This window comes from Eurypyga helias, unplaced genomic scaffold (genome assembly GCF_000690775.1).
Source record: "Eurypyga helias isolate BGI_N326 unplaced genomic scaffold, ASM69077v1 scaffold20373, whole genome shotgun sequence".
Taxonomy (NCBI): Eukaryota; Metazoa; Chordata; class Aves; order Eurypygiformes; family Eurypygidae; genus Eurypyga; species Eurypyga helias.
The window spans coordinates 362-26297 of NW_010239544.1; the positions used below are offsets into that span (position 1 = coordinate 362).

General features: G+C 45.5%; 1 protein-coding gene across 1 annotated transcript; it reads right to left on the reverse strand.

Annotated features, from left to right (window-relative positions):
- Positions 1 to 14: 14 nt before the first annotated feature.
- Positions 15 to 25071, reverse strand: CDC27 (cell division cycle 27). Its single transcript, XM_010148190.1, is given in 17 exon segments — positions 15 to 97; positions 2515 to 2671; positions 4386 to 4460; positions 6134 to 6262; positions 7324 to 7441; positions 8590 to 8798; positions 10190 to 10342; positions 10965 to 11137; positions 11922 to 12129; positions 12560 to 12659; positions 13081 to 13196; positions 16532 to 16646; positions 17330 to 17544; positions 17656 to 17810; positions 18323 to 18420; positions 19391 to 19516; positions 25004 to 25071. Coding segments are annotated over 17 exon segments (2298 nt in total).
- Between the last annotated feature and the right edge of the window lie 865 nt (positions 25072 to 25936).

A 25936-nucleotide genomic window follows, 5' to 3' on the forward strand; every position in this document is an offset into this window, starting at 1 on the left:
TTGGCTTCTGGAGGTTAAAATTCATCACTTTCAACTGCGTGGAGCTGCGTGTCATCTGCATCCGTCATGCTGCTCTCTTGGGATTCGTCTGTGCCAACTTGGAAGAAAAAGGAAACGCAGAGAGGTCAAACACCACCGGGCAGCTTCAGCCCAGACCCCCCAGTCAACTCCAGCATCTCAAAAGCAGAGCGGCAGCAGGTTTGGGCTGCCCCTCCAAGTGCTTTAACCAGGAGGAATCACAGAATCCCAGACTGGTTTGGGTGGGAAGGGACCTTAAAGATCATCCACTTCCAACCCCCCTGCCATGGGCAGGGACACCTTCCACTAGACCAGGTTGCTCCAAGCCTCATCCAGCCTGGCCTTGGACACTTCCAGGGATGGGGCAGCCACAGCTTCTCTGGGCAACCTGTCCCAGTGCCTCCCCACCCTCTCCAGGAAGAATTCCTTCCTGATATCCAATCTAAACCTCCCCACTTTCCATTTAAACCCGTTACCCCTTGTCCTGTCACTCTCTGCCCTTGTAAAAAGTCCCCCCAGCTTCCTTGTAGCCCCCCAGGCACTGGAAGGTGCAATAAGGTCTCCCCGGAGCTTCCCTTCTCCAAGCTGAACCCCCCAACTCTCCCAGCCTTCCATCACAGCAGAGGAAACCGGGCGAAGCCACAGCACGCTGACCCCGCCAGCTCAGTGAGGTCCAAAGCCGCATGTTTGGAAAGGAATTAACGCGAAACACGCACTGCCTTAGCCACCTTCCATTAAAATCCTGTGATCTCCGACACCGAGCTGGGCGAGGATGGGTACGGAGGGTTCCAAAACCGCCTCGGAAGCGGCTTCACATTCCCACTCGCACTGCTCACCCCCTGCACTGGTGCATCGGGTGAACACGTGACACGCCATCAGCAGCGTTGGGCACCTGCTCTCTGCTTCCCCGACAAGGAACGCTGCGCGAGACCCGCTCGGAGTAAAGGTGCGCGGACGTTTTGGTGCTGAAGGGCTACTCTGCTTGCTCAGACCAAGCCCAGGGCTTCCAGGAGAACCAGAGTCCCGCTGCTGTTTGAATAAGGACGGTGTGCCGCGCACAGCATCCCAGGAAAGTGCGCGTGCCGAGGGGCCACCCTTAAATATTCCACCGCTGCTCTTGGTAGAGCTAGACCAACGGTAACTACCTGGCGACGGTTGTTCTTCACACACAGCAATGCGACTGGACTCTGCTTTCCATACAACAACTTAGCATCCCAATTGTAAATTCCCAAGTACCCAAGTTGTTTCGCGTGGAGAAAGATGCCTTTTGTGGCTTCAGCGCGAACGCTTCACCGGTTTCTGTATCGTGGGCGGCAGTTCAATGCGCAGATGAGACACCAGCCAACACGTTACAGAATTTGCCCCCCACTCCCTGTACTATAACTTCCTTGAGCTCGTCTCGTGTTCCTTGAGAGTCGCTTAGCTGGGACTGAAACCCTCCTGTTTTTCCCTGCAGAGCTGGGGAAGAGGCTACACTGCCTACACGCAGCCCCACAGTGGTTTATTTTGGGGACACCTAAGGGACATACTGAGTGGCTGGGGGTTTGTGGTGGGGTTTTCTGGTGGTGTCACTCCCCTCCCTCCCCCTGCGCTGCACTCAGCAGCTCAAGCCGTCTGTCTCCACCTTCTGGTCACAAACACGCTCAGCCCCCAGCGTCAGTTGCTCTAAGTCCAAATGCAACAGCCGGCAGAGAAAAAGCTCTTGGCACTTCAGGAAATGCAGCCCAGGGCAAGTTTCCAGCATTAAAAAGCACACCATGCACGGGGTCAGTGAAAATCCACGTGCTACGCAGCAGGAAAAGGTGGCAGTTTTTGCCATCAGATTTAGACCTGAGGAACATAACATTCGGCTGTTACCAAGAACTCAACTATTTTCTCCTTCGGAGGGAAAGGATTAAATTGCCTGTTAGTATTTAGTTTTTATCACTACTTCAGTCTGTGTCAGAGGTCAGTATTTGGGACTACCCATAATTCATGGAGTTTAAGCTCACAATAAAAAGTTGCCATGGAAGAGACACCCAGGCTGCTCCTGTTTGGATTATCCCCAAATAGTGCAGCAGGAGTGTTTGATCTTCTCTTGATTCAAACTAAACTGCTTCCACGACCAAATTCCAGTCTGGTGAACTTTTCACAGAGCCTCTACAGACAATTTCAGCTGCCACTCCGTTACCTCGAAGGGATGTGATGACTCTGTGAAGGAGGATTTGTGGATGCGGGAACATCTTGCTCTCCCAGGGACTATGAGCCAATCACGACTTGCACTTGCAACAGTCACTACCTCTGTCCTGCTCCAGCTACAGATTTTCAAGGAATGTCACAATCCTTTCTCTCCCGCTTACAGAATGAATTCTGCATGAAGAGCCCCTGGAGCTCCTCCTTGCCCAGCAGCACGTTTCGCTTCCTAGACCTGGGATTCTTCTAACGCCTCCGTGGAAATACCTCCCTGCAGGACAAAGGGTTGGAAATACAAACCTGATTCATAGGGGTAACATTCACTGATTTGCTCTTCTTGCGTTATCGGCTCCTCATCGTCTGGAAGGTAACGTTTATCAATGGCCTCTTTGATCTGGTTATTGGCTCCTTTGGGATCTAAGTCCATTGCCCACGAGAAATTCATTAGGGCCAGGTGTGTTTGACCCAGTTTTTTATAAACCTGAAATAAAAGCATAAAATGCTACATTTACATGAAGTTGCTACTTGAAGGTCTGGACAACAAACCCACCAGCCACTGTTTACCGGTGTTTTATGAAAAGCAGGGCGTGGATATGGCAGATTTACTATACGAGTCCCCAGGGAAACAGCGGATGCGTAGAAAGAGTGAGCAAGTGCTTCTATTTAGGGCTCCAAAACGTTAAACTAAAACTAGCAACTGACAGATTGAAAACCATAAGGGGGTGGATCTTCTGCTACAAGCTCAAGCTTGGGAGCTCTGCAGCAGGGTGCTGTAAGAGCTACTGGCATACGTGGTTTGTTGTGCCTTACCCCCTCACCACCCCCTAAGTCACTGTAACCCCAAGTCTATCCGTGGCTCTGGAAAAGCCCAAAGTCCCCCACTTCCAACGTCAGAGGCCCAGAGAGCCGTCCATGGAAGCATCACCGTGTGTGCATGTTAATCTTTTCCCTCAGCTCTCAGTGGCAAGGGCAGGTCAGACAGATTTTGTCTGACTCTGTATGGCTGTTCTTACATCCTCAAGCAGCATTAATTGTCGTCGGCAGGTGGAGGAAATAAGGGGACACTAAGTAATGCGGAGCTCGTCCTGCTAAACTGAAGAGCAGCGTTTGCAACACCACGCTGCATGGCAGAACCCAGCCCACACTTCACCTTCTCACCACAGCCTGCACTGAGCTCCTCCTTATCGTCAGGGACAGACGAGCAAGTAATTTATCTGCCTGAACAGTGCAAGTGCGAAAGTTTGCCAAGGCATGGCAGCTCTGATGTCAGTTTAGAGATCCAGCTACTCCTGAGCAATCCCAGTCAGCAAGTTTCAGCACAAACCCTTCTGCCTCTGTCCAGTTAAAAAACAGTGTAAAGAAGTCTCGTTGATTAAGAGTTACCCAGTACTGCGCTAACGCTGGGCTGTCTTGTTGCTTCCTGATGGACAGACACTGCAGGACACAGCATATTAGCAGAGAGGGTGGTGAGGAAGGAGCACTTCCGTTACCGAATTACTTTTCTCTGGCATCAGACACAAAGAAGGTTGGAAAGCAGATACAGCTGACCAACTAGCCATCCCTTCTCCCCTGCCAGCCGACTCCACTAGCCTTGATAAACCCTTCTTGCTTCCAAACTGTAACCTTCCGCACCGCTCTCGGGGTATTCCACAACTGCTCCCTGTCCAGCATTTCGGATACAACGCGGCAGAATACGAGCCAAGGTTTTAACTGCTGACTGATGGATGGGCTACCCCTCAAAATCTGCAGGATTCCCACTGACCACACCTGCTGTGTTGAACACAGACTTGACGAGTTCCATTTTCAGGGAAAGGTATGGCTGTTGCACGACCACTCTCTCTCTTTTCAGTGAGGTAACTTTATCGGGACCAAGTAATTTGAAAAGGCACCAAATAATCTTTCGGGTTGAATGTGGTGAAATCAAAGCAGGCAAAAGAGTAACACCGGCTTGGGTTATTTCTCCTTGGTTTCTTTTAAAGAGCGCTGAAGGCTGCTCCAGCAATAACTCTCTCCTGCATTTAAAAGCTGATACAGCAAGCTGTGAGCAGCGAGCCTTATTTAAAGCTTGGGGAATTTTTAGAATACTGCTCCAAATGGAAGCAGCTTGGTGACAGGCATCACATTTTCTTACTAGGCATACGTTTCAGCATCAGAGGAAACCTAAGGACTTATGCTCACAGTTCTGTTTTACCCACCTTTCCTATTAAAAAGTAAACAAGAGACTCTTTGGGAACAATCTGTTTCAGCTCTTCAAGTTCTTGTAAAGCAGACTGAAAAGGAAGAAAGAGCTTAGTAAGTACAAGCTAGTTGTGTGCAACCTCTCCTGACCTCACCAACCTGTGATTTAGCACTAATGTCAGTTTTTTGCTTCACATTTGCACACAGTATGTTCCATCAACAACAACAGTACAGCCTCAGGAATTTTAGATGCTTCTCACTTTACATTAATTTCTCATTTGAAGATTGTAGCATATTAGAGCCCCCTGATGACAGCAGCAGTTTGTTGGGCTTTGGTCTCCTACAACTGACAACTCTGAGATGAACTGCCCCATCGTCCCCAGCAAGGCATAACAGGGTAGCAGGCAAGAAGCCGACAGCATGTTCAGCGTGAGCATTTCCCTCAGTGTAGCCGAGCTTCTGAAAAGAACACTGCTGTGCTCTGTGTGCTCATACTGCTCTCAAGCCCATGCTTTGGAAAGGTCCTGGAGTCAGACATGTACCTGTGGATTTTTACAGGTGATGACTGTTTACATTAGGCAGTTTAAAGTCCAGATATTTAGTGAAACTTCTAATTTATTGTTAAACTAATTGTTGACACTGGAGCAATTTATTCTGCTGTGAGAGTAACCTGACATTATTAAGAAATTCTACCCAAACCTACCTAGTCTGCAGTTAGAAATAAACACTGGTTTTAGTTACAAAGAGTTCCACTCAACCCTCTCAAACTCATTCAGGCAAAGACAATTTCAAGTTCAGGCTCGCTGCCTAAATGGAAGCGTAAACCTACATTTATTGACCTGACACGAGCCAAGTGTATCACACTATCAAAATTCTCTTAGTACTGGTGCTGAAAGCCAAAAGGTTTCATTAAGTTTTATGCAGTTTGGGTGACCAGCAGAACTTCAGTCGTACGAGTCACAGCCCGATTAAAAGAGTTCAAGCTCCTTCACCAGCACAGGGACAGTAAGATAGTGGAGTATTAGGGGCTTTTTCCTCCTGTATTTATCCTCTGCTTTTAAGTTTTCCAAACAATCCATGAATGGGCACCTCATTCAGACCTTTATCTTAATACATTTTATATTTAACTGGTTATGAATTTTTTACAGAAAGTCCTAAATGAAGTTCTCCCCCTACCCGTGCACACACGTTTCAGAAGGAAGGTTTCAAAAACCACACTGCGGCTTGTCTTCTGCAGCCAAGAAAAACCAGGCCAGAGGACAAGTCACTGGGAAGCCAGACTGTGGGAAGATCCTCACTCATCCTAAACAGGGTACAGCTCAGCAGGGGATCAGACCAGAATTGTTTAGCTTCTTACTTTCCACCCGATAACTCGGCCTTTGAAATCGTGGGCTGCAGTAATTGGTTTGGGGCAGTTTGCTGAGCCTTTTCTTAGTCATTTAGTACAAACTTGTGATAACACAGCCTCATCTCTGTGACAGCTGCAACATCTCCCCCTCTTTCCTTTCTTTTCCCAGGGTCAGACTAAAATAATAATTAAACCCATCAACTGTTGGCCCCAGATTTTACAGCAAGCAAACAACTTAACACTGCTCCTTTGGTGAGATGAACGCTTCGTGTTAGCCCCCCCGAGACAGGCCGATGTCCCTGGCTCTTGCTCCAAGCCCTGATGTTACCCAGGTGTTGACCTGTGAGCATTTACCTGCCAGAGCATCCCCGTTCCTAGCTACGGCAACCCAGACGGCCTAGCCGTAGCAGATCTTACCTTGTATTTTTCGTTTGCAAATAATACAGAAGCTCTATGGAATTTGCATAGTGGGTTCTTGGGGTCAATGTTAATAGCTTTGTTTAAAGTATCCAAAGCCTTCTCAGATTTTTTCAGGGCGTGCTGGACCTGTTACAGAAAGAGAGAATACTTGTTGAAGGGAAACCAGCAGCTCGCCAGCCACGCAGTTAAAAGTCCATCTGACTACATTTACTTAGTCTGTTCCTTTAGAAAACAACTGTCCAACTCCAGACCAAGTTCTGACCAGCTTTCCTACAGGAATAAGATTTCACCTCACCCCACCTCCAACCGAAGATGTTCTTCCCACCCAAAGCCTGACAGAAATCATTTAACCTTCGGCCAGCAGTGAACTCCACGCCTTCTCAGTATGGAAGCGAGATGAAACCACTACTCCTGCAGGACGTGGCACAGCTTTGCTGGCACACAGAAGGCAAACGAATGCCAGCAGGTAGCCATCTATCACACTTGGCCTTACATCACCACCACGAACGCCCGAGAACTGCTTCCCGTTTGGAAAGCGAGCATTCGCTAGAGCAAGGCTGCTGCGTCCCAACGACCGCAGCGGCAGATGGATACACGACCAACTTTCCAACAGCCCCATAAAATCTAGTTAAGTAGATGCTGGCTGAAGTAGCTGCCTGCTACTTAAACTTCACGTGGCATAGAGTGGCTTAAAAAACAAGTTGTCACACCTACAGGTGACTGGAACGAGGGCAGCGTGGACACAAAATAAGCCTGGATAAAAACACCAGCAGGTGAGATGGGCACCTCAGCATTTTGCAGAGCCCGTAGTGCTGGTCCAAGTGCATGCCACAGCAGTTAAAAACTACTTAAGTTCTTAATATGTAAGTAGAAGCCCCCCTACACTCGGCTCACATGAATACCTGCACACAGGCTTGATTTCTACCACTGCTCCTTTGGCTGGCTCAAACATGACCTGACAGCATAATTCCATTACTGGCCAGAAGCAGTTTGGCAAGAGAGGAGAGCTGCTTCCCCAACACATTAATCCTGTGGTTATTCATTCCTACGGCACTTCAAATCCTCCAACAAGTACTGTGAACTTGTTGGAGGGAGGTTTGCTAGAAACAGCATGACTTTTCTACTACAGACAGAGTACAGAAGGAGGTAAAACCACAAAAGGCCACAGTGACGTGGCAGCTACTTACTACTCCAATGTGACACAGTAACACTGAGCTCTGAGGATTGATATCAAGTGCTTTCTGGAAGTGCATTTCTGCTAGACTGAATTTTTCCTGTTTGTAATAAATCATTCCCAACCCGTACCTGCAAGCAGAAAGACAATTCTGTTAAGTCAGACTCTATTCTAATCAAGCTGCTCTTTGCCAGCGCATGTGGCCTGGCAGAGAGGGTCTACGGGCTTGCCAACCCCATTGAGAGCACGAAACAATTTCTGCTGGGGAAAAAAGCTATGTCTAAAGTTATCCTGTGTTTCTTCCTCAACTGGATAGTTTGAGGAGCTGATACCCGATATACAGGAAGACTTTTAACAGCTACAAAGTAAAAAGCAGACAAAAGTTTCTCAAGACTAAGTGACTTGCAGTAGCAGACCTAACTTTACTGCTTTATGCATATTTTCCACAGAACAAGCTGTAATAACCTAACCGTATCTTACGGTATAAAGGGCAGATCTCACCTCCCCAACTGCAAGGGAGCAACACAACCAGGTGTATGAGGAATGCTGCACAGAAGAACACCACAGTGATCATAGGAGGTCCCTTCCCGCCCAAACCATTCTAATTCATCCAGTTCCAACCCCCCTGCCATGGGCAGGGACCCCTTCCACTAGACCAGGTTGCTCCAAGCCTCATCCAGCCTGGCCTTGGACACTTCCAGGGATGGGGCATCCACCGCTTCTCTGGGCAACCTCTCCCAGTGCTCCCCACCCTCTCCATGAAGAATTACTTCCTGATCTAATCTAAACTTCCCCATTTTCAATTTAAACCCGTCGCCCCTTGTCCTGTCACTCCCTGCCCTTGGGAAAAGTCCCCCCCAGCTTCCTTGCAGCCCCCTTCAGGCACTGGAAGGCTGCAATAAGGTCTCCCCGAAGCCTTCTCTTCTCCAGGCTGAACACCCCAACTCTCCCAGCCTGGCCCCATGGCAGAGGTGCTCCAGCCCTTGGAGCATCTTCATAGCCCTCCTCTGCACTTGTTCCAACTGGTCTATATCCTTCTGATGTTGAGGGCAATACAGTCAAGAAGATCTGTGGAAACCAAAAAAGCTCCAATTTCCTGCCCTCGTTGTGGAATTAATGTTTAATCATTGATTAGGTCTGCACCTTTTGCGGAAATAGCTTTGCTCTCTCCTTAGAGAGCAGCAGTAGGGAAACGATAGCGATGGCAGCGCCCCAACAGTATCTCTCCAAAAGAAGTTCTGTATCACATGCAATAGGGGAGGGATGCAGGAAAACTTACCAGGCATTGTAGTGTCTAGGGTTGACTCTGATTGCGTTTCTAAAACAAGCTAATGCTTTGTCTAGTTCTTCTGTTAGCACAAATTCATGACCCAGCAGGGTGTAGGCATAAGCGTAGTTTGGATCGACTTGAATGGCTCGCTGGAAGAACTTTATTGCAATGTCATGCTCTCGCTGCAAGCTGAAACAGTTTCCTGCAGCACACCATGCCTGGTGAAAAGAGCATTGCACAATCAGCACACTTTGCACAACCGCTGAACAGATTTTTTTCCATACTGCTTTACATAATTGCATACAACTTCCTCCTAGATGAAAAAAACAACAACTAAGTGGTGTTTTACAAAGTCTCGTTCCCGAGAGGCAGGTAGGCCGAAATGCCCCGTACAGCCAGACAAGCTGAAGCACAGAAACCGAGATTTAAGGACACCTAACAAGTTTGTGCCAATTAGCTACTTTGATGACTAAGGCTTTTGAAGCTGCTGAAAAGGCCAGAAATAAAACATCTTGGATACTGAAGAGTAATGAAGGGGGAGACAGTACATTCACTCTTCAGCTCTCCCCACCTGACAATCTGGAAATCTGCAGAGCAACAATTTTAGCAGCAGCCTCCTTGTTCCCTCCTGCTCAGCAGCCACCGAGGCTGTAAAGCATCGACAGCCCAGGGTGCCCCTTGCCTCCCCAAACTGTTAGTGTCACTGCCAAGGCACCTAACTGCCCTCCACTCCTCGGACCACAATCTGCGCGCTCTTCTCTCCAGACTATCCCACTACAGCGACCAACTGCTGCCGGGGTTTTCATTTTCCCCACTATTAGACAAGTTAACAAGGCAACATGAGCAGGGTTCTCTCCTCCAACAAAAAGGGAATCCCAGTGCAATCTACAGTTCTCAACTCTGTTAAGAACATGTTAATAATCGTGCTCATCTGTTACTCTTACTGTGACACCTATTAAGAGATGCCTGGCTCTGTGTGCTTCATGGCTTTACCTTACCATACTCTCTGCAGTTTAATGGACTTCAGACACAATGTGCAATATTGTGTTTGCCAGTGAATTAGCTACAGCAAAAGGTGGTACAGGAAAAAGATATTCCTTATCTTCACATCCTGGCAGCTGTAGGAGTGACTGACTAATCCATGATCTTCCTGGATGAAAGGTGCCAATGCAAATTAAAATAACCATTAACAGATAAACGCTTTCAACCCGTTTGAATATGAGCTGATATTCTAAGAAGCCATTTTTGGGCATCATCAGTTCAACCAACAGTCTTGCCACCTCCCTCTCCAGTTTTGCCATGCACTTCTCAGGAGACTACACTTGAGCCAGCTCAGAGCTTTGTTCTGAACCACTGACTGACTGCCACATACAGCTACACCCCTCCTCGTTCAACACAGCATTCTGTACCTCTGGGGAGTTTTTATCCATGTCCGTCAAATCCTTCGAAAGAACCGAAAGGGCAACATCTTTCTTGCCATCTCCCTCTCCAGTTTTGCCATGCACTTCTCAGGAGACTACACTTGAGCCAGCTCAGAGCTTTGTTCTGAACCACTGACTGACTGCCACATACAGCTACACCCCTCCTCGTTCAACACAGCATTCTGTACCTCTGGGGAGTTTTTATCCATGTCCGTCAAATCCTTCGAAAGAACCGAAAGGGCAACATCTTTCTGCAGATGCCACAGCGTAGTCGAATAGATCTCCATGCCTTCTACTCTGTAGTTTTCAATCCTCCTTACTTCTGAAAAGACTCTCTCAGCCTAAGGGCAGAAATTAAACTTAAAATTCACCCACCAAAGCCGAGCACAGAGGCGAAGGTTAGAAGCCAGGTATGTCCAGACAGAGCATCATCTTTGCCTTGTGAGCGTCCTACAGAGCTACAAGCCATGTAACTTTCCCTTCAAGCGAAGGAAGGGACTGTACCCCGACATAGTTCCGGCAAGCAGAAACGCAGCCAGCCCTTCCCACCGCTGCCTCAGGTTAATTACTGCTGCTGTCACAGCACACAAGGAAGGAAAAGTTGTCTGCAAAGCCAGAAAAAGCAGCACACCTTCCATAGGTGAGGCTGCTCCGAGCCCTGTCCAGCCTGGCCTTGGACACTCCCAGGGATGGGGCATCCCCAGCTTCTCTGGGCAACCTGTCCCAGTGCCTCCCCACCCTCTCCGGGAAGAATTCCTTCCTAATGTCCCATCTCAATCTCCCTCTTTCCGTTTAAACCCGTTACCCCTTGTCCTGTCACTCCCTGCCCTTGGGAAAAGTCCCCCCTGCTTTCCTGCAGGCTCCATCCGGGACTTCCCACCACTTTTTCAGGAAGTCTGCAGGCTGTGCGAAGCTATGCAGAAGAGAGTGAAAAGAGGGAGAGCCAACCCACACGGTTCCTACCTGCATGTATTCTGCGAGCTCAAAGTAAGCTCTCCCAATCTGGCACAGCACCCAGCCAGTGTTGTAGTGGTGGGATGGTAAATGGCTTAAGATACTTATCGCTTCTTTGCAGTTGTAGGAACACAAGGCTAAGTAACCTCTCCCCATGTCACGGAGAAGGCTCATCAAACCTTCTAGGAGAAAAATACAATAAGTGACAGTGGAACAAGAGAGAGCCGAGACTTATTTACGGCTAATCCTGTAAATTCTTCAGTGTGGCAGGCACTGCTCCTGAATTTGCTTATGAAAGTCTTCCAGAAATTCCTAAACAGAGGCTTATGCACTCTTAACTTCAGCAAAATATTCTAAACATCAACCTTTGTAACAGAAGTCAGATAGTAACAACTTCTTAGGCCAGCAAGAGACCTCTCAGGGTCACAGAGACTCTGAACTTCAGGGCAACTGGAGGTTTGCACTGACAGCCAGTCAAACATTTTGTTAGGCCTGAACACAGCTTCCACATGGCTGGTATCCATGGATACATATTCCTGCTAAAAAAAAAGAGAGGAATTCAGCTGTTTGTCTAGGATTTTCCGACAATCTGAATAAAGGCTTTTTACACCAACAGGCAATACAAAAGGAGAACAGACTGGGTAAACCCAGTTTTGAGGGGAGATGACTGGGTTACACATCGCTCCTTTGAGTCGGTTCCCAAGGATCTTGCCTGAGAAGGTTTTAATCATTAATAAGAACAAGTGCCTCCAAGATATAACTGCTTACAGCTAGCCAATCTGTACTACTTCTTCACATGTTCTTGGTGGGTTAACTTAGATACAGAGTTCAACGTCTGTATACCAAGGGGATGGCTGCAGCTCGCTGGAACAAGACACACAGCAGAACAAAGCTTTCTGATCCACCTTAAACTATAAACATGCATAAAGAGTTACTCTACTACAGTGCAATAGCTTTCAAACAGACCTGCTGCTGCCTTCTGTAGCGTAAAGGCCTGGATCTGTGGTGCAACAGTAGAAATTTTCCCTTCTGAAATGATGGAAGAGTCCAGTTTGGTAATTTCCAAACTGTCATTTAAGTTTGGTTGAGTTATTCCTCCCTTATTTGTTTTACTTTTTGTTTTTCTGTTTGGAATCTTAGGCGGAAACTTCATTTTTAATTTTTTGCTATTTTCCTGCAAGTAAGAAAAGTAAGAGTTACTTTTATGTAAGTCACACACTCGGGTAGCTAAACATGAATTGGGTACAACTACATGTATGTCTCTTTGCAGCATCAGCGATGCCCAGCCCTCTGACAAACTCCAGCAGACAGTCACTTCACTGATTGCATTTTGCTCATTTTTCAACAGCAAAGTTCACATCACTTAACCACAGTCTGCTTTTATTCACCATACTCCTCTTCCTACTTGTTATTTTAAGCTCTTAAGCGCTCAACTAAAATACTATGACATCATGATGTGCTTCGTACAGCCAGACAGTTGGGAAGTCCTGCTCGTTACAGGATCTGTTCTTAAACTGCTGGAATTGCTAAGCATATGGGAAAGCGATCAGCCAGCGCAGTGGTATGGGTAAGAAACCCCCAAGTCTGCAAACCACGTGGGGTACCTTTGTTGTAGAGCTATCACTAGTAAACAGGCGAGAGCTTCTTCGAGGCAGTGCGTTTGGCGGAGCAGCAATTGTTGGGCTCAATACCTGAGGTGTTGCACTGAAAACAAACAGCACATTAAAAAAATGACATTCTTCGCTCCATTTTTAACAAACGGCTTTTATCTTTGCTTTAAACATAAATGCTTAAGAGTACTGTAGCAGAGATTCCCGTTTCACAGGATGGAACTAAGTCTACCTGTTGCACGTTAAGAACACCAGCAGAATTTCCTCCCAGCTACTTTTCATTTCATGATGAAACGCTCTAACTGCAAAGGAGATTTAAAACAGACCAACCACCAGGCACAAGCTTCTTACTTATCCACTGAATTTTTTACATAACAAAAGATACACTTCCTCATCCAAAAAGGAATTCTGCAGGAACACCCACACAGGCTGGGCAAATAAAGTGCCAAATTCCTTCAAGAAAGAAGATGAAAAAGGTAATACCAAGATGCTGATTTTGGTTTTTTCCCCCCTACCTTGTCTGTGGGCCAGAGCTCTGTGTTTGCGCAACAAGAATTGGAGTGACTTCCCGGCTATTTCCGCTCTGTGAGAAGACAGATTTTGTTCCAGCTTGGCTTATCCTGCTGACAGTCTGCATAACACAAAGTTTCTGCAGGTTTGTTATTATGTCACTGAGAAGCCTCAAGCTCTGCTGTCTCAAACCAGATCCATTCTGACTATCAAACACTGCACTAAGGAGGATAAACATATGATAATCATAGGGTAAATAATACATTCTTTCAATTAAGGGTGACGGTCCCCCTCCAAGGGGCACCCTTGAAGCTTTTCTTTCTACCTGTTAAAAAAAACAGTTGACCACCTTCACGTACATTATTTGAAACACATAAGATCTCCATCTAGTGGCAAAGTAGCTATATGGTAAGATGTTTGTGCAAGAATGAAAGGGAACTAAAAGATGTCATGTTTAGGGATCCTTCTCCACAGAAAGTTGTGTGAAAAAGCCAACCATGTAATTCAAAAAACCGTTTTCACATCAGTCCGAAGCCACTCACCGTTAACACCTCATGGAGGTGCTCAGTGTACAAAGTCTGAGCCTGCTGCTCCCCTGTTCAGAGCTTAAATTTGTATTCCACACATTAAATCACTACCGCAGGGGCCTTGGAGCAGGCACGGAAACCAACTGCTTCACCAAAAAGGGACCTGCGTTATGCGGCACAGAAAGCTGACAGGTCCCTACAGGCAGGGTAACAGGGAGCAGCACATTACTGCACGTCAGCTGGGCAACGCTTTGCGAGCACCCGCACCCTTCTGTGCCTTCGATCTGCCACAGGTTACAAGCACATAACGTGATGTGGCACCAAAACATTACATCTTCAGAGAGCTGAAGTGGGCACTCTGAGGCCAACCCGGCACAGCTGAGGTGTGGGAACTCGGGGCTGCGATAACTTGACTGTGATTCTGAGACCCAAAGCACAAGTTGAGGTGGCAGTTCATTGTCTGATGGGTAGACATCCTGTAAAGGACTCTGAACAGGCCTTCCCCTCGCTGCCTTTTAAAGCTCAAACCCTCTTTCTGCCCACTCCAGGGCCACTTGCTGTTTGCAAGAGATGTCCCTTAAGCCACCAGAGATCAGCCAGCAGGATCAATGACAGCAGAAGCAGCACCAGTTTACACACTGTCTAACTTCTAATGCTTTGTTCATCCTTCCCTCCTCGGTTTCTTTGTTATCAGAGGGCAGTTTAGGCGGCCAGCAAGCACGCTTGCCCACTCAGATAGGAAGCCTTTGGATCCATCCTAATGTTTCATTCATTTACGTAAGCGTTTCCTAGGAAACTGCCTCCTTTAAGTCATGCACATTCTAGCCACAGCTACACTAAACCTCTTCTAAGTCAGTAATTTGCAGAGCAGAAGTGAAACTGGCCAAGCAATTATCTGCCTTGGACAACGCATGCATCAGAATTCCGAGCTGTTTATTAACACCTATTAAATATTTTTAATATTTAGTTTAGGAAGGAGCACAGGTGCACCTGGGCAGAAAACAAGTGCATGGATTAGCAAAATTTACACCTCGGTGCTGTTGCACCATACCTAGCAAAGCAGCCACTCGATTTCCCAGAGCTTTTTGTCTACCACGTAGTGCACACGCAGGACTAAACGTGGGCAAGTATGATGCTGAAGAGCTGCACTTCGCTAACTATTCCAACTCTTTGGTCTCATGACAATTTACCCTCCACATAAGCACTGGCTTGTGGGGGTCGGTGCGTAACTGCACCACCAAAACTGGTTGGTCCTGAGCCACTAGAGCACAGGATCTGGATCGGCCATACAACACATACTCCTAGCAGGTTGTTTCGGCACAGCGCAGCCCTGACCAGAGGCAAGAAAAGCAGCAATCGGGACTAAGAACTGACAGAAATCACCGCAGTGATGTCCAGAGAGAACGTACCATAATGGCTTGTGCAATGAGATTCCAAAGTTCCCAGTCACAGGCTTCAGAAAACCATCCAAAGGAAAAAATCCAGCTATCTAAGCTCCCTGGCTTTCATGTACTGAGCCAACGAGAGATGACAAACAGGTGTTGACAGCTCCCAAATTTCACTTACAGAATGACACAGCAAGCTGAGCACCGATTTGTCCAGAGCATCAAACGCAGAAATTCCAGTGCTACTTTTTGAGCAATTCAATACTATCTCTGGAACCGAGCTTTACTTTAGAGGAGTTGGCCAACACTCGCATCCCTCCCGCAAAGTCTAGATTTACTAAAGATACAGGGAAAAATCCTCAGGTTTTTTGTTTTTAGAAAGGAACAAATGGTTCTTCAACTGTCATCAACATTCCACCTCTCGTTTATCACTATGGCAACTATGGCAGTTTCTTACAGAGGAAGAAAAGACAGTTCTTAGTTTCCTCCACACAAGATGCAGCTGAGTGAAACAGCTCCTTTCTATCAGTCAGCCCTTCAGGCCACCGCAGTGTTTTGATGGCTCGGGTTGTAAACGGGACTCAAAACTGCACGCAAGAACACAGCGGCTTCAGCTCACTTGAAGCTCCTAGGATTATCTGAAGTCATCCCTGAAAAGATGTTAATTTAAAAAAACCCTGAAGACTCCAAGTTTGGACTGTCCTCAGAGTCCACACAGTGAGGAGTCAGGACTCCTCTGCTGTTTGGAAGCGTGTTTGTACGTTTCTGATGCAGGTGGGAAGGAGGCACAGCACCTTCCTCTGGCTGCCTCTAGCCCTGCCAGCAGGGCAGCCTGCACGTGCCAGGGCATTCTGGGCAGGGAAAAAGGGCTTGTTTTAATTAGAACTAAACGACTACTGCTTATCGAGCTTGAGAAAATAAATGTTTTGCTACCCAAAGAAGTGACAAATATTTTCAGCTTATCAACGCTGATGTCTTTACCTGATACCTGGTCTACTTTTTTTCTTGCTGCCTCATTTGCTTAGCTGAAGATTTTAAAACTGAAACATTTTGGAAGTTTTATAAGCAGTCATTTCAATGCAACAAAATAAAATTCACTGTAGAATAGTCTAACACTTCAGAAAAGTCTAAGAAGTTGTCAGGGAAATACCCAACCAGTTGCAGTTGAGTTAAATTGCCACCCCACCCTCCTCCCCAATCTCACTAGCCTATAAATAAATGTACATGACCTAGTGAACAATATTATTTCCCTGCATTAAATAATTGTTAGTAAAGCAGCTTTTTCTTTTAAGCACACTATGTAGACAAAATTAGACATAAATTCAATTCTCAATTAACCTGCACTCTTTTCCACAACTAAAGGAGCCCAGATTCAGAGAAACTGTTTTTCAAAACAAGCGTTATGAGGGGTGGATGAGTTGGGTTCTCGCTGCCAGCACAATCCCGCTCATGTGCCATGTTTATCTGCATCATGGATTCTTCTTTAAAGCACACTGCTGTGTCAGGTCCACAGAACAGCAATCACTATCTAGAATGCAAGATACCTTCTTTGAAGGTGCTCCTGTAATTGATGTGCCATCCACAGAAGAAGAGTTGGTATAGTTTTGCAAATATGATCCATCTCCAGGGCTGGGGGTTTCTAGTGGCAAAATTCCAAAGCTGCGAACAAAAAGAGGAAGGATCAATGCGTGAATGGTAGAGAGCTGGCCCGATTCTGTGTTAAAACAGACCCAGATGATGAACTTCATTTCAGAAGTACAGTCAAGTTCATTGACTTATGTTAACCCTCTAATATCTTACTATCCTCATCTATAAAAGAGATTTTAATAGAAGTATCTGCATTCCTGAACCCGAAAGATAGAGAACTTCCTTTGCCTGCATAATAACTACTAGACAGAGACCATCCAAGCATTAATGGCTTGTCATATAACAGTGTTTAAATAAGATGATGCATAGGACAGCATACATTTACGTGCTCTTTAGGAGAGCTACTCTTCAAGGAAAGCTCTTAAGACTAGCTTTTCATAGTCAAGTTTATTCCAGAAACATACTCCTTTAAAGGTTTTTCCAGTGTGAGCATCGCAATAAGCAATATACAGGAAGAACCATTCCTCTCTTCTAACCAAAAATACTGTTTGTTCAAAAACCAGAAGACATGACCACTAGGACCGAGAGCAGTGACTGAAGTTGTTCATCTTTCGCCTCTGCAGCACTACTGCTAACATGCTGTCAACACACGTGTCCATGTATGTTGTGCAGCACCAGACACCCTTCCCGTTTCCAGCCACCAACACTACCGACAGCGCAGCTACAGACAGCAATCGCCCCGCTCAAGGCATTACCTTGGAGTTAGTGGGCTCAAAGCCGCAGGTCCCCCCAGTAAACTCCGCCCAGTTTTTGGTTTATTTTGAGCCTGTTTGGACAGTATGGCAGTTCCTGACCCAAGGGGGACAGCATCTGGTGATATTACAGCCGAGTCAATGTAAGACATAGAGGAATCCGTGTTCAAGGAGGAATATTTTGAATTAGAGGATTCTAGGTTGATTCTGTTCAACTCCTGAAAAACGGAAGGCAGCTGTTAGATCCCCACGCAGCCTGGTTCCTAATTAGCACTTTGCAATAAAGCTGGAAAGACTGTTTTTAATACAACTATTCGAGCAAAACTCACAATTGTGTCTTGCGGTGTTTCCATGAGGACAGTGTCGGGCTGCCTGTGGGATATGTTGTGGTTAGACACCAAAGTTGTGCAAGTGTTAGGCAGACAGCTGCTGAAGTTCTGTAAAGATGTTAATTTAAATGTTTGGTCAGGGTCTGGTTTTTCACCTGCAAGATTAGAAGGAGATTGTTTAAACAGAGTTATTCCTGAGTCTGTACGCCAAGTATTCAGGCTGAAACACAGAGGACAGGGAATTAAGTACTTCAGAAGGGGTGTGCTCTTATTTCAGTGCTTTAAAACCCCTTGTGCTAGGTCAGACTTGTTCTACCACAAAACTCTGGACAATCAGTTTTATTAAAAACTAGACTTATTTCCAGTAAGTCTCAGAAGGGCAGTTTAAGGGTCCATTAAGCGTAGGCTGGAAAACACGTGGTATTGTGCATTTTTAGGTTTAACAAGTAGTGGAAATAGAAGACGAGACAAAAGCTCTAAACGCTGGTATTTTAAATGCATTATTGCTGAGAAAACCACTCCCAAGGAATTGTGCTGGCACTTGCCTTACTAGTTCTGGACAGGGAGTAAAATAAACCTCGGCACATGGTGATGGCAAATCAGGAAGCTTGACATAACCAGAAACTCAGAAAACATCTTCCCTAGTAAAACAGTTCTGCAGACTTACCTATTTCACACAGCGATTCGAAAGGGGACCAGAGGAAAGGATTTAAACTAAGGCTCTTTTGGTAACATTCTGATCCTTTGGCAAGCCGGTCTGTCTTGCTGCGGAAGGAACGTAACAGGTCAGAGGCAAACGTAAGAACAACGCTTTTGTTCAAGAAAGCTTTTCAGGAGAGGAGTTGAAAAACAAAACCACGTAGAGCATCACAGCAACATTCCTTGTTTTTCATGCCACAGACTAATATTGAGCTTGTTTGAAGTTGTTTGACGTATTTAGACACAGATGAAAGTTACTTAGAGACAGTCCCCAAAAAAACAGAGTTACGTAAGCACCACCATAGCTTGAGAACCTGCGTTTTAGAAAAATGCTGTTCTTGGCAACAGCTTTCTCCATTTTTTGCAGACAGCAGCCTAATTGCTAGCCTTCCAGCCATTTCACATACCTACAGACAAAGATTTCCACATATAAATTTGGGGCTAAACTGAGCACCTAAGTATCTGGCTACAAAGATAGCTGCTTCAGAAATAAGTTCTGTTTGAGAACAGGTTTTACTAGGGAGAATCCAAGAACCCCACTACTCCTACTCAGTCTGTTGACATTTACTAAAACCTTTCTTGTGCCTAAGCAAAAGCAAAACACTTGAATTTGTAAAGTTATTCTGACTGGCAGTCCTCAAAGTTTTCATATGGAGGTTGCAGCTATACTTCTGTAAAACAGACACAGAAGAACCAAACTGCAACACTGAGACACAGGACTAAAGAGTCTCTTTTAGGGAAGACTACAGAACAAACCTGAAAGCATCAAAACCTCAAACTCTTGGACTGCATGCTTAACCATCTGGGAGAGGGGAATTTGTGTTTTCAGGCAGAGGCTTGGGGTGAAAGACAAAACCTTCTTGCATTCCCAAGTTAGGTGCAGAAGCCATCTATCCACCTGCATCTAGCCTACTCTGAAACCACGCAGGTCACGCAACCCAGAGACAGTGTACCCTGTGGTGACTGAAAACATACATTTGACCAAAATTTGGCTTTAAAAATACCCAAGCTTTTAGACAAAATAAAGCAATGTTACCAGTAGACATGTCCCAGTAAGGAGAGCGTAAAGCATGCAGAGTCACCAAACTCCATAACAATATCATCGTGGCTTTTCTGTTTATTCAACACTCCACCCGACAAGATCTGCTCTCCTTCTGCAAGCCTTTTTAAAAAAGAAGAGGTTTAAAGGGGTTACAAGGCTCACAGTATTGGTAGTCCAGTGTTGTCACCCTGCTGCAAACAAAAACAGAAATCCACTGTCAGTGTTCACAAGTTTCAAACTCCACACAAGCTAGTTCCTGCCAACGAATTCTAAGTAAGCGATGGATCCCTCTAGCAACGCAGAGGTATGCAGTACTCTAAAGCCAAACACCTCTACTGGGGGAAGAAAAACAACACAAATCCAACCCAAAACCCCGCACCACTCCAGAAAGAGACACAGAATACAACATGATTCTTCCAGAAATGCCTTAGCTATAATACTAAATGGAGGACAAGATTGTAGACGCTTGGTTTCTGAAGGTGCTTCACCCAGGGCCAGGTGAATACAGTGCTTTGGCTGTGTTTCCCAACAAAAAAAAAATACAGGCTGTAAGGCTCCACGCACTCACTTAAGGCCAATACTTTGGGGTTTAATGCCTTGCTGTCTCATGAGAGGGGCTCAGAAAGAGAGCAAAGGCTCGGTTTGCGTCTACTGCACCTGCAGCAAGTGGTTCCGCTCACGTGGAACTGGCCACTTGCTATTAGGCTTGCAAGTGATGTATAATACAACTTCTGGGGACAAGAGGCATTCTTCTGGCATTTGAGACAGACACCTGCACTGAGAAATGATCTCCTCTTGCCACCAGGTGAAATTACACTTGTAGGTAGCACTTCTACCAGTACAGACCATTCCCACAAGAAAATAAGGTAGATCTGTATCAACGAGCTCACGACAGCAATGACAGGTGAACTGAACATATTCAAGAACACATTTAAGAGATCCCACCTAGCTAACTGAAATCAGATCAGAAGCTGATGTGTTATATGCACACACCAGGCTCTGCAAAAGCAAGGGAGGGAATGATCAGTGTCAAATTTATTCCCCTGGGACCTTTCCGAGCAGAGCTTTTCCTTTCCACAGAAGATGTAACCTAATAGCTCCAAAAGTGTTAAAAAGAGCATGAAGAGAAACACAAGTCAAGACATCTTCGCTCCTCTGAAGATGTCACAGAATCATGGAATGGTTTGGGTTGGAACGGACCTTAAAGATCATCCAGTTCCAACCCCCCTGCCATGGGCAGGGACACCTTCCACCAGCCCAGGTTGCTCAAAGGGCTCAACTACTAAAATGAGTATCAAAGACTAAGGAGCTTCCCCAGCTGCCTCTGGAGAGACTTGCTTTGTGGTTACATGCTGTGGGCAGGATCACAAATCCTGCAAATGAATCTCGCTACACAGTGTGAAACCCAAACGTCACATCACCTGTTCTAAATAAATTAGGCTTTCTTCTTGCTCATTGAAAGACAGCAACTAAAACATAAAACCCAGACAAAAAAGCTGCAACACAATCACAAGCTTTTTTGTGGAGACATTTAAACTTCTGTGAAGAACCTCACTGTATTTGAAGTATTCTGGACCAAGGTTTTGAACTCTCTATTTTGCCTTCTTTGGTGCCTCATCCTCACCATGACACTGTTCCTTGCCTTTGAGCTGCAGCAGCCCGAAAGGTGTACACAGAGGTAGAATAAATACCCTCGCTAACCAACACGCAGAGTGTTAGGGCCTGTATCTTGAGCCATCTCATTATCTGCTCTTGCTGTTGGACTCTGGAAAACCAGGAAGATACCTTGACACTACTATGTCCCTGGCAGGGTTAATTTTGATGTTGAACACAGCATTCTCAGTGGACTACCCCAAGCATAAACTAGGTAAAAGGAACAAGCTGGAGGGAGGTGGCCCATCCATTAAATTCATAACGGAAGCACTTCGCAAAATAGGCAAAGTACCAGAGAAACACAGAACCAAAACAAACACTTCCCAGAGCAGTCTCCCTTGCATCATCCCAGCAATCGGTGTTTTCTTCCCCTAACCAATTTGTCAGCTCCTCTGCAAGTTATTCAACATCTTTTAGGGGTTTCTGCAATATGGGTTAATGTTTGTTAGGTCCGTATCTGTAAGCAAAATGAACTGAACTTATCTTCAGAGCTGAAGGACCAGTGAATTACTAGTGTAAGCAATATGCCAGCTTTTAAAGAGAGATCCAAACCAAAAAAAAGCATCTGTAACGCTGGACAGAACATAACGGATTCACTTACTTGCTGAGGTCAACACAACACTTTGCAAGCAGGTATTTACACTGTGGGGTAGTACAGCTGTGTCCCTTCAGCAGCCTGTATGCTTTATAAGCCTTTCCTGAGCGGTAGTAACACGTGGCCAGTAAAAACAGTGCTTCTTCCGAATGTACTGGAATGAAAAACAGGTTAAAAAAAAAATCAGTTGGTTGTTTACCATTTTGATACAAATATTTCGGGCGCAGGGAGTAAAAGCCAGCTAGGAACAAGATCCAAGAGAACAAGTATTGACATTAGAGAAATTCTTTAGGGGATGAAGGGCATTTCTTTAGTCATCAGCACATAACAGACTTCCACCTGCCGTGTCCTCGTATGGTCACACCAACTCTTCACCTCTACTGCTGTAAGAGAACTTTGGTCCTTCTGGCTACCCAATCTAACTAAGCGATTAGCCAGCTCGTCGTTAAAGTAACAGCAAGCCAAGCAGAGCAGGCACTCCTAGCAGGCCAGAGCTACTTTAACAACCGTGAGATAAGTCTTGGTGTGGCCAAGAAGCGCGACCACACCTGCTAGCAGCACCTTGCACCAGCGTAAGCAGTGCATAGACACTGGCACAACTACTGTTAGGAAGTAAGAACCTTCAGAAGCAACATCTATTTCAGCCTAAGAGGCCTCATTAACAGTTTTAACGCTTATTTCAAGTGGCCTTTTCCTGTTTGTAATTTTGCTTCTGTTCTTTTTCTAAAGCACTTGATGCTGTGTCTTCACATGACTTACTGGAGTAGACTTTCTGGTTTTAATTACCAGTCCCCTCTACTCCAGCGTTGTCTTGTCCTTTTTGCTGCCTACACTCATTATTTCATTGGGAACATGCCTAAACATTACCACTCAGATGCTTTATTTTATGCTAGGAAGCAGTGATAGGGACAAACTCTCCTACAAATCTTCTTCCCAAACTGAGTCCTCACAAGTTTCCAAATTCTGAACGGAGCACTCCAGCTTCAGGAAAAATCACCTTTATCTAAACAGAGAACAAGAGTGATCACAGCAAACACTTCTCTGTGGCAGACACTGGGAGTATTTAGATTTGATGCCTGCTTCAACGCTTCTTCCACTGCAGAGACGAATTATGTACCGCACCAAAAACGTTCTGTTTGAAGAGCTCCACTTGCCACCCAGATTAAAGACTGAGGTCAGACTCGCTGATTTTACTTGTGACTACATCATAAAGAATAGAGAGCTAATCCCTGAAGTAACTTAAAACCCTGAACTCCCAAATTATCAGCTGAAACTTTAAACAACAGAGAACGTACTTTCATGCGGCAATGGTGAGGGTTACCATGCTGTAGTGCCAATCCATTTCAGCTCTGTTTGCTGGGGTTTAAGCAGAAAGGAGATCTCCTGATACACTCAGATGACGTACAGCCATGGTGTCTTACCCCATCCTTTACTTCCCCAAATGTTACGCTCCCACCACCCTTATGCAATTACAGATTTTAAAATCAAAGCAAGACTGTCCATAGAGGCAAGCAACTTACAACTCCAAACAACTCAGAAACCCACATTATACTTTACAGAACACACCGCCATGCAAACGGAATTCAACATTAAAAGAAAAGTTTCTGATGTTTGTTCACCTACCTACATGGAACTCTTCAGAAAAGTCAGTACGAGCATCGTACAAAACCCTCAAATCCTCCACTACACTGAAACCCGACGATGACCAGTTTGTGTCACCACCCAGTGACAACGGGAACTAAAGACCCAAGGAGAGGACGTTAGCCTTATCCCTAAACACACCAGATCTTTTTGAAAATTGAAGTTAAATCAATTCTTTTATCCACTAATTTAACACATTTTGAGAGTTCTGGGAAACTACCGAGCCACAGATGTCCCCACAAGGACAGTAATTGCAGGTAGACTTAAAAGAACTTCTCGGGGTAAAATCACTACTGCCGATACAGAGTCACTGTACTGAAGCTCAGCAGCTTCTACCCTGCAGTAAAACTACTTATTTTAACCAGCAGCCAGATGTTTTGTTAGCAGTTAATGGCTTGAAGCGACAGCACGCACACTGTTCTCTCTCGGCACTGCTGGTCACCAAAAAGAGCTGTTTGAAGTACTCTTGGAGAGCATTATTCTGCAAAGACAGCGTCAGCGTCGAGTCAGGTATTTTCCTCTTGGCTGCTGCAAAAAGTGGATTCACTTTGTTTCTACATCCTTGGCAATTACCTTCAACCCAGCTTTTCCCTGCACCTCAGCGTGCTGTGTTCAGGAGAGAGATGCCAGCCCTGAAACACTATTTCCTTTACACACACCTAGATTAGGGAGCTCCAGAATACTCGGCGCAACACTTCCCTGATTTCATGGGTAATCTTGACACGAAGAAAAATCTTTATTTCTCAAAAATTAGGTCTGTGCTTCCTTCATTAACAAGTGCTTTGTGGGCACGTCGGGCAAAACATCGTAAGGAAAATATTTAGTTACAAAACACAGAGCATGAAACAGGTTATATGGTTTAATTCACATTATAAGACCAAGTTGTTTAGCATGAGAAATTATATTATGCTTGTATTTTAGCTTAAGGGTTAGGTTGTTTTCCCTTTTTCTTTCAAGGTAGTGGTTAGAGGACAATACCTTTCAGAACAGAGAAGGAAAGCTGAACATCAGTATCGAGAAGAACAAAAAGCTTATCTGAGGTCATGGAGGAAAGGTTAAGGAAGAAGAGGGCTAGAACACAAAGTTGTCTTTGAAGGACCCAGAAAAGTACAGATTTGTGTTACTGCTGCCTGCTCAGCCTCCAAGCCGTCCTAGATCTGACAGCATTACAATGAAGTGACAATTAACAAGAATTCAACGGCAGATACCTACTGCATTATGCTCTGACTCTCGCTGTCAGTTCACCACGCTTCTCCCTCATCATCCCAAGATTCTCTCTTCCAGCTAACACACCAATCAACATCTCTGAACAGCATTATTAGCAGAGACAGCTTTCAATATCAAGACAATTTGTACAACCTGTGTACTGCATCTGTCCTCAACTGCTCCCGGAAGGTGTGGGATGCTTAAGGTCATTAAAAACCTGGCTCCCATAGAACAGATCACTATAAACATTGTACTTAAACACACAGCTCTGAGTTTAACTTTTTTTAAGGAGCTTTTACTGTAAAATAACACTGCTGCTGTTACATGATTTGATTTTCCAACCTAATTGCGAGGCACTCCTTCTGCTTTCCCCAAGCAGGAGGTTAAATTTCATTATCACAACCACAGGAGTAAAACAAAGCTGGACCAGAGGCTCAAATATCCTAAATAAAAACTGAAAAGGAATATTAACCAAAAAACCCCCATCAACTTAACATTTGCAAAGTACATACCTTCTGCATATAGTCTTTCTGCGAGGAACACCGCGTCACGGTAGGCATAGTGGTTAAGTGCTTGCCATATAGCAGCCTGCAAGACAAGAAAATAACCTAAATTTAGAGAGAAGCTTTAAAAACACAAACCTCATTAGCTCTCGCTGTCAAAAGGCAAAGTTCAAGTTTGTTTTACCGGAGTCCTAAGAGGGCTGGAGACAGATAAACATGCAGGCCAAGTTTTAGTTGGGAAACTTAAACCCAAACAACTTAGCACTGAAGTCATGAACCAATCCAGGAAGGCTGCTCACTAGTTACCATACACAACCACCTGTAAACCTCAGCCACCACACACTACATAACAGTCAGTACTTCCACGTCTTACCGAGTTCTAGCCTGGTGCATAACTGAGCAGGAATTATTGCTAGCTACCACCAAATTAAGTAAAGGTCAAACAAAAAACACACACACACACACACACACCCACCCCATATCAGAGTGTTAGGTCTGAGGCTTAGCTGTGCCCAAGGAGGCACAGGAATAAGCTGGGGTGCCTAAACCACTGGGGTGGCATTCTGTATTAACCCATTTAATCTATCTCCTCTTGAGATGTGCCAAACCAAAACCCAACAGGACTAGGAATGACGTCAGCACCCACGGCTGTCGATACAAGACTGCCGTTAAGTACGTTAGGTACACAGCACTTTCCTTGAAGGGATATTGCCAATGAAGGCAATCCACTGCTTTTTGTTCGTGTTTTGTGTGAGTCTGTTCATCAGCCACCTCCTTTCTGCCACTAATTAGGCTTGTGAGGGATCACACAAGAATGCAATGCAAACGAGATGGACAAATTGATATATTCAGACCTGCCAGCAACCTACTCCTGCATCCAGCTCCTAGACCCACGCTTGCTCCGAGCCAGCTCCTGCTTAGGGACACCATCTTTTTTCCCCA